This window comes from Coffea eugenioides, unplaced genomic scaffold, assembly GCF_003713205.1.
Source record: "Coffea eugenioides isolate CCC68of unplaced genomic scaffold, Ceug_1.0 ScVebR1_309;HRSCAF=961, whole genome shotgun sequence".
Taxonomy (NCBI): domain Eukaryota; kingdom Viridiplantae; phylum Streptophyta; class Magnoliopsida; order Gentianales; family Rubiaceae; genus Coffea; species Coffea eugenioides.
In genome coordinates, this window is record NW_020863645.1 from 77,724 (window position 1) to 86,572 (window position 8,849).

Below are 8,849 nucleotides of genomic sequence, written 5' to 3' on the forward strand. Positions count from 1 at the left end.
CTATTTCGAGTAACTAAAACCAATTAGAAAACTAGTTACTTTCGCACAAAACAAAAACCTATCTAAAAAGAAATTAAGCCAATTTTCTAACACAACCAACTTATGAATTGAACTTTAACAATAATGACATCAGAGAAGAATGAAAATAGATTAGGTAAATCTAGCGATATAAGCCAAACACCTTAAGAAATCTTAGATGAGCCTTTCGTTATCTTCTGAACCTCCTGCAATTACGACATCAACAGAACCGTAAGCCTAAATTATTTTTGAAGGGGTTAGTAGCTAAAGAGCCCATTTGAAGAAGTTTGATGATACTGGATTAATGCAAATCCAAAAATAAGAGGGCTAGTGATCTCTTAGTTCTAGTCAAAACCAATGTGGTTAACCTTTAATTAGATCACTATAAGTTAGATGCTAATTTCAGTGAAAATAGTAATGGCATGCATATTTTCTGTTTAGTAATTGCCAACGATGATGCATTTGCTTCCAGCAGCTAATACACATTCTAAACTGAGTAATTCAAGAAGTCAAAAGTAGACAGCCCAATGATGTTTGGTGTGCATATACACAAGTACAAAAAGGTAGATTTCTTCACCATGGCCAGAATAGAGGAATCGAAAATTATGATTAAAAATTACTAATCTTTGCTCATGCAAAAGGAAATAAAAGGGTAAATTCCAAGTTCCTATATGTATGGACCATTGAAGCCAATTAAATTGTAAACAAAGCACCAAAATTGATGAACTGCTAAGATACCAAATCACTTGCCAGTCATAAAATAGAAAATTCTTCTAATGAAGCAGCAACATACTGGTGAAGTATCAAAAACCGAGATAAGAGCTTGAACAATTGTTTAACCAGCATGCAAAACCAAAAAAATCATATCTCATTAGAATCACACGGTTATTATGCATAAATTCATTCTTCGCTTGTGCTAAAGAAGTAAAAAGAAGATAGGGCCTCTCAATTAGCCAAAATTCACCAACTGAGTTATTTTACTTTTGCAGGAGATTTTGCAAGTGCATCAAAGAAAGAACAATTGGTAGATTTCAAGTTAGTGCAAAGAACTAGGTCAAAAGTATCCTCAATCTTTTTTGGCATACGATAACATTGATCATGTATTCAAACTAAATTGAATAGCAAATTAATATATGATGAACTATGAGTTATTTCCACTAATATGATTAAGCCTATCTTTTGAACGTGTAGACATAATCAAAGATCGACAGATGACCTATTTGATGTGTATTTTGCCTCAAGACCCTGTTTTAAGGAGATCCTACTTGGGTGACTACGTCAGACCATGAAATTGCTGGATTCAAATTCTCAGACTGTAATGCGACTAATTTTTTTCCCTCAATACTGGATATAAGGCATTAAGATGCCAGAAAAGAAATTTTCTTCATCTTATCAGGCTTTGATGAGGTGTAGGATAGTTATTATACAATAGGATGGTTACTGAGTTGTCGAATGATTATAAGAAAATCCTAACGGTTACAGCGTAAGTTAAGTTCTAATACAATTGTGAGTTATAAAAAGGGTTAATAACACTTTGCGTCCCCTAAACTTAGTGGATAATCACACTTTGCTCCCATTAACATTAAATATGTATATTTTACCCCTCATGAAAACTAGTCTAAGTTAAAAATAATGAAAAAAGTGAGTACAATAATATTATTGCCCTTTTATTCAAGAAATCATCTATAACTTAATATTATTTCCTTTCATTTTTAAAAAAGACACATCTTCTCTATCATATCTAACTATACAATGAAATTGATTCATGAACTACTTAGGAAATGTTGTTGCTTTGGTCATCTATCTTTGAAGTCTCAGCCAATATGGTCTGTCATATCAACAAATTTAGTGCTCTATCTCCATCAAAAGAGACTAATGCAGCAAAATTGTGGGAAGCTAACGGAGAAATCACTTGAATTACGCAAAGAATAAAAATTAATTAATTTGGTATCTTATCTCCAAACAATATAGTCCCTTTGTATTATGGCGAACCAATTTTTCTTAAATTTTAAGAATTTGGTCAAGGCTAATTTAGAGTTGTTAACGGAGTTAAGAGACCTTAGAGGGTACTTCGTACCATCTTGCAGAAAACACCAAGCATTCAAACAAAAGCCTAAAACTATAAACTCACCCAAAACTCTTCAATATAATGAGATAAAAGTTTTTTATACTATGTCAAACATAAATTTATGCATTTTTTCTGTCACCTTTAGGTACTCTTTTTCATGATATTTCAACTCGGAAATGGCACAAATTCCATAATTATGTTTAAAGTTTTGTGTTTGATTTATTTTAAAGTTACAAAAATTTATTTTCTTCACGATAAAGAGTTTTGGGTTTAGTTTTATGACTTATTTGAGATTTTTTGAAACTTTAATATACTGTTGAGATGGATGTGACACGAAAGGCATTAAAGGGTCTCTTCACTTCATTAGCGACTCAAATTTCTATCAAAAGGACCTCCCTAACCATATTTTTAAATTTAAGAGGCAAAATTGGCTTGTCATGATACTAAGGGACCAAAACGATCAAAACCTTAAAAACAAGGGATCAAATTGGTTATAATTTGTATTGTTTTAACCATGCACATGCAATCACATGACATTTCTTTGTCAGTTTCCTTTTATTTTCAGTCAACAATTCTACAATCACATTAGTCAAGAATCATAAATATAGGAATTAAATTGATAAGGAATTAAATTTTCCCTTACTACTCATACCAAACGTAACACAAATTTTCTTATTTTGCAACTTGACGAGTTCAATTTAAGTTTGGCTTTCATACGCATGGCGTGTGCAGTGAGCTAAGGTTTAGAAGAAGCAATCATCACTAATGACAAAATGGCATGACTAAAGGAAAACCCACAGTCTGGTAGACCAGTTTTCTGAGTAATAGAGTTGTACTTAGAAACGTTATCTAAGAACTAGTTCTTCCTTTTAATCTGCAATTAGGCACAAGGGGGAAAAAAGTTCATTGGTCTCTAATCCAAACACATCCTTTAGTTTTTTCCTACAAAAACAAGAAATAAAAAAAAAAATTTAAAAATGACAAACATGTCCCAAAACTCAACGATTTAGATACCTATTCCTGACCTGGTCCAGTGCAGAAATATATTGTTATCGAGCATATGAAAAATAGGGCTGTGAATGTGTTTATTTATTTTAAAGAATTTTGAGATAGTATTCAGGATTGGCTCATTTATTTACTAAGGCAAGTTCAAAAGAATTTTTATTGAGTCGAATTCGAGTAATTTTTATCTATAAAATCCAATTTTATGATTATCGAGCTAAGCTCGAGCTGCAGTTAAAATTTTTTTAAACAAAAAATTTTGTTGTAACTTGATTAAATTAGTTTGCAAATCAAATTCGAACAAACTTTTACTGAGCGGAATTTGCTTTGAATATTGAGTAGTTTAGTTTATATTTCAGGATGGAGGGATTTAGGGTTTGGTTCACAGTATAGAATTTCAATCAGAAGCAAAACCCCATTATGGACATGAGTATTTGTTACTTGTCCAGTTTAGCAACGGGATGAGTTTTTTATTCTCTAATGAGTTAATCAATTTAAAATCTGAGTCATAAATTGGGAAAATATGAGATAAAATCTAACACTTTAATATCCATTAATAAATTTGTTAAACATCTGACAATGGTACAATCATAGTATACTGTTGTATTCAAATGCACAGAATATCTAATTTTATTGATATATGCATCAAATTTTATTATAACTTAATAATATTATGCTCTTTTACTCCTTTTTTTTTTATAAAAATAAATTTTATTAACAGATTGCTAGAAATCTCTCAGTAATACACTCAAATTTCATTTGACATACATTTACCATTATTACCGTTCCCCCCCCCCCCCCCCCCACAGCCCACTGAAACCTTGAAACCCTACGTCATCTATGAGCCATGCAAATCGCAACAGCACCTTTGGTCTGCTGCTATATACAAGCCCCCAAGCCTGCTAGCTGCTGATCACTACTAGTTTTGACAGAGACTGCTGGAATCAGCTAGCTCCTACATACAGGACTTATCCATTCAAAATTCCACCACCACCACCTCCTCCTCCTCCTCCTCCTCCTCCTCCTCCAATCGCCCTCTCCTTAAGGATCGACGAAATCTCTGCCTTGTCCGACCAAAAAAGAATTAATATTCACAAAAAGAAAAGAATAGAACTTCACCCACCTTCTTGATCAGTCTATAGTGAATTTGGTGCTAAAATACTAATCCCACTACTGCTACTAGTAAGCAATCAGACATGGCAGCGTGGGAGGCTGAGAAGGACAGGACAGTGTGTGTTACAGGAGCAGGGGGATACCTGGCATCTTGGTTAGTCAAGCTACTCCTTTCCCGCCACTATACTGTTCATGCCACCCTCAGAAACCCCGGTACGTATTTCATCCTCATACCCCTTCCTTCCTGATTTACTGCTCTTTTTTTTTTTTTTTGGGTTTTGGGTCTTGTATAATTTGTTTCATTCCCTTTAATACGACAATTGATTTTTTACCTGCTGTCAATTGGCTGTTTCCTATTTGATGTAGTGGGAATTGCTGTAAATGTTTTGTGAAGGGTGAGAAATATGTTTAATTGAAGAAATATATAAAAGCACCTGCTGTGAATTGTGTGCTTCGTTACTTGATGATGTGGGCACTGCTGTGTATGTTTTGTAGACGATGAGAAATATGTTCATCTGAAGAAACTTGACAAAGCAGCTGAGAATTTGAAACTCTTTAAGGCTGATTTGCTGGATTACAACTCCATTTCTGCAGCCATCAGGGGTTGTGATGGCGTATTTCATGTAGCTAGTCCTGTTCCTTCAGGCTCTGTTCCCAATCCTGAGGCAAGACCATTTTCAATCGTTTCAATTGCTATGATATTTTATCCTTTTGGTTTCCCCAGAATAACATCTTTAACATATCTTTTGTTTATGAGAGACAGCTTTTGTCATAACAGATGATATTTTATTGCGTTTTGCCAAACATGAGCTAAAGTTGGGTATCGTTTAAAATAGGATCTTGTTAAGCTTTTGTACGAACTTATGTAGTCACTGGGGCTCTTTGCCTTTCTATCTATTTGTGGAAGGATTTTTCAAATGTTGAAATGAGTGAATAAATGCATATAATAATAACCTATGCTGGTAACCAAGTTCATCGCTGGCATAAGCAGTCATGAGTTCTTAACTATGTACTCATTCACTCTAAAGATGTCAGGTTAACTGACACTACTCAGTCGTCTATCTGGATATATTTTACGCAAAAACAAGCAGTTCAGCATGAAGAGTTGAGTGCTAGTTCCTCTGCCAACATGATGATTTCTTGCAGGTTGAACTTGTTGAGCCAGCTGTAAAGGGTACCCTTAATGTACTGAAGGCTTGTTCTGAAGCAAATGTCAAGCGCGTTGTAGCGGTTTCCTCTCTTGCTGCTGTTGTAATGAGTCCTAATCTGCCTGAAGGTGAAATTATAGATGAGAAGTGTTGGTCAGACGGAGAATACTGCAAGGCAACAAATGTATGCATCAACATAATTACACTTTTTACTGTTGCACCTTGGTTTTGTAATTGTGCAGAAAAATCACTGTCTTATTCATACTGCTTCTAAGATTGCTGAGAAATCAGATTTTAGCAATTACTATCAGTTTTTGGTTGACCATCCTGTACTAATATTGCTCCAGATCTGGTATTGTTACTCCAAGACGGTTGCTGAAAGAGAGGCTTTACAATATGCAAAAGAAACTGGCCTTGATGTTTTAACTGTATGCCCATCCTATGTTTTTGGCCCCATGCTTCAGCATGACGCAAATGCTAGCAGCCTAATTCTTATAAAGCTCTTGAAAGGTGATTTACTAATGCCCGTAATCAATTAGAGAACTATTCCGTTATGTTATATATTTTCTTTCTTTCTTTCACCTTCTGCATGGAAGTGGTCGTAACTCGTAAGTGATACAGTTTTTTCCTTGATATTGGTTTGTGCCTAAGTGAGCATGGATGTCACTGTAGAACTCTGATGAACTCTAAAGCTTAGCATTTTTTCTTTTGGTCCGTCAAAGGTCAAGCAATTGAATTTCTTCATGCGGTTGATCAACTAATTTTCCAAGTAACCCATCATTTTTATGCTTCTGGCTTCCAGTGTTATTTTCATGATACATAATGAATTGATGTCAATAAAATTTCACAAAATTCGTCAACATGGTTGCGGTTGAACTTCTAGGAATGAAACCATATTCATTGATCAGATAACTGCTTTGCCGTCTTTTTGGCATTTTTTTTAATCTTCAAGCCAGCTGAAAGGTTTTCAGATTCTAAACCTGTAAGCTATCTGCCATTCTAATAGTTTTATGATTTTGGCAATGATCTGAAAACTTGCAAAGTGATCTAAAAAAAAAAAAACTTAAGAACCTAATGGAAGGTGAGACAGACAATAGGCATAACATCTGAAGAGGTTGCATCTTTCAACTGTTTGCTTGATTGCTTTGGGACGTAGTTGAAGATATAAAAGGTTAACATTGTGACCTGTAGGTCCTTTGCAGTTCAAAAGTCGCATGAATTTATTGCGGTACGATTTGTCAAAGGGATTGTATGTTTCATATATGCAGTAAAGAACTCAGAGATTAGCTTAGATAACATCATTTTTTGAGATTAAACTGCTCTTCTTTTTACTCCTTGGCTGCACAGAAGGATGTGAGGAAACAGAAAACAAATTCTACAACACAGTAGATGTGCGTGATGTGGCCGAGGCACTGCTTTTGGTTTACGGGAGACCTGAAGCTGAAGGCCGGTACATATGTTCACCTCACCTCACCACGACAAAACATATGGTGGAAACTCTGAGGAAAAACTATGCCAACTACAAGTACCCTAAGAGGTGGATTACCATCTTTGAAATTAATTGTCTCATTTTTCAGACACCCCGTTTGTCCTGATTTTCTTGTTTGTTCATGTCCGTCATGATTTCCATTTCCAAAAGTGTGGCATCTACGAGTCTCTACAAGAACCATTTATGTTGTCTGCATATTTTCTTGAAATAGCTCATTTCTTCGCAGACTTATAGAGGTGAAGGATCAAAGCCGATGGAATATTAGCTCAGAAAAATTGGAGAGGCTAGGCTGGACATATAGACCTGTGGAAGAAACCCTTGTTGACTCTGTCGAAAGCTACAAGCAGGCTGGGATCTTAGATTGATAGGGTGCTTCTGTTGTGCGTTAATGCACCTGTGTTTTATAAAAAGGCAAAAAAAGTACTGAGAGAATAAGGCCGTTTTGATGCAAGTTACCTACAAATACGGTTAAAAGAAAATATAGAAAAATAAAAAGAAAAAATATCTAAATTTTCTGATTCATCTCCTCCCTTACTCTCAACATCCTTCTCCCTCCTCCCCCTCCTCTCCATAGTTCCTCTCTTTCGCCATACATACAAGTCAGATAATGTCAATTCGGTGCTGCACAAATACAGTATAATGCCAATTCAGTGCTTGAGTATTTATTTGTTGATTGGATTTTTTTGTGTAATTTTTGTAAAATTTGATGCTAAATCTTGAGGAGAAATTTGAAAATTGGATTTTGCATGTTCTGGTTGCTATTTTATGATTATTAAGATTTGTTTTGGGTAGGGGTGAGTATGGGTTGAGTAGTACATGTTCTATGCATTATTTGGCTGACTAGACCTGCACCTTGCAGGTCAGTTGTTTTTTGACCCTTACCCATTCCGCATACGAACGGATATTTGTTAAGGTAGGGTCGGCTTAACAGGTACCTGCGTCGCCTTGGTTATCATTTAGTTTTAAAAAAAGATAATTTATAGTAATTTAATTTTGTATTTTGAATATTTATCTAAGACTTAATAAAGATTTTTTTCTCAAAAAAAGTCTCCTACCAAAAAACAAATATGCGAAGAGAATACAAGAAAAAGAAAATAATTAAAATAATTCAAAATCAATGAAAATTTCAACTAAATAGTACCTTTTTAAAAGTATATATTCTACATTAATTAAACTCTTTCCTAAAAGAAAAAAAGATCACGACCTCTATAAATGAATCTTATAAACAAACTATAATTTTCATATTTATAATATAGCTTCTTCAATAAAATTACTTATTTAGCTCCAAAAGTATTATTTTGTAATATGTGTATAAAAATAAAAAATAAAATATATATTTGTGTGACGCGTTGGATACCCACGGATTCTTAATCATGTAACCCTACCTTACATCGCATATAAGTAATTACCTAACCCTCTTTTGACCTAATCAAATAATGCACATCGGATACCCTATTTGTTGAATCGAATCGAATCGAATCGAATATGATGGATTTTTGAGTAAACGGGTATTTTTGTCCAACCCTAGTATTGAGTGTCTTCAAAATTGTTTTAAAGGGGTTGATTGGGTGCCTTGGCAGAGTGAGAGTTGGTTGATGAATTTGTTTGGGCATATGCCCGAGTCTGAGACAAGCCCATAGCAGGAGGCAATCCCGAAAGTTTCAAATTTTCAAATCAAAATTTCAATTGTGACCTTGTTTTTGTATCGTCAAAGGGTTTAAATTGATGAAAAATGATGCCATAATCATGACTCAAGCGAATAAAATGAGTGTTGGACAAGAATTGATCTTGAAAAGCAGTGTTGGTGGTGGTTGAAGATGGGCGACCAGTGTCCCCATTGCAGCTGTGAGGATTAGGGAAAATGATTAATTTTTAAAATTATATTTTAACCCACTAAACTTTCGGCCAAGCTTTGTTTTGACCTAAAAGTAGTCAATCATTGCACCTTAACCTCAAAACTCAAGACTCTGTTTGGACTAGCTGTTTCTGGGGGTGTCTTTCAAAAAGTTTA

At 34.6% G+C, this 8,849-nt stretch overlaps 1 protein-coding gene across 1 annotated transcript; it reads left to right on the forward strand.

Annotated features, from left to right (window-relative positions):
* Window positions 1-4,082: 4,082 nt before the first annotated feature.
* On the forward strand, window positions 4,083-7,508 carry LOC113757461 (cinnamoyl-CoA reductase 1-like). Its single transcript, XM_027300740.1, has 6 exons — window positions 4,083-4,414; window positions 4,697-4,866; window positions 5,348-5,533; window positions 5,697-5,859; window positions 6,697-6,886; window positions 7,065-7,508. Exons 1-6 carry the CDS (start codon window positions 4,285-4,287, stop codon window positions 7,201-7,203), a joined length of 978 nt encoding a protein of 325 aa, XP_027156541.1. The 5' UTR covers window positions 4,083-4,284; the 3' UTR covers window positions 7,204-7,508.
* The last annotated feature ends 1,341 nt before the right edge of the window (window positions 7,509-8,849 follow it).

Excerpts from the sequence above, each read along its gene's own strand:
- LOC113757461 (XM_027300740.1), top strand. The coding sequence starts at position 4,285 with ATGGCAGCGTGGGAGGCTGAGAAGGACAGGACAGTGTGTGTTACAGGA. Across the intron at positions 4,867-5,347 it reads GCTCTGTTCCCAATCCTGAG|GTTGAACTTGTTGAGCCAGC; the intron begins GCAAGACCATTT and ends GATTTCTTGCAG. Across the intron at positions 6,887-7,064 it reads AACTACAAGTACCCTAAGAG|ACTTATAGAGGTGAAGGATC; the intron begins GTGGATTACCAT and ends ATTTCTTCGCAG.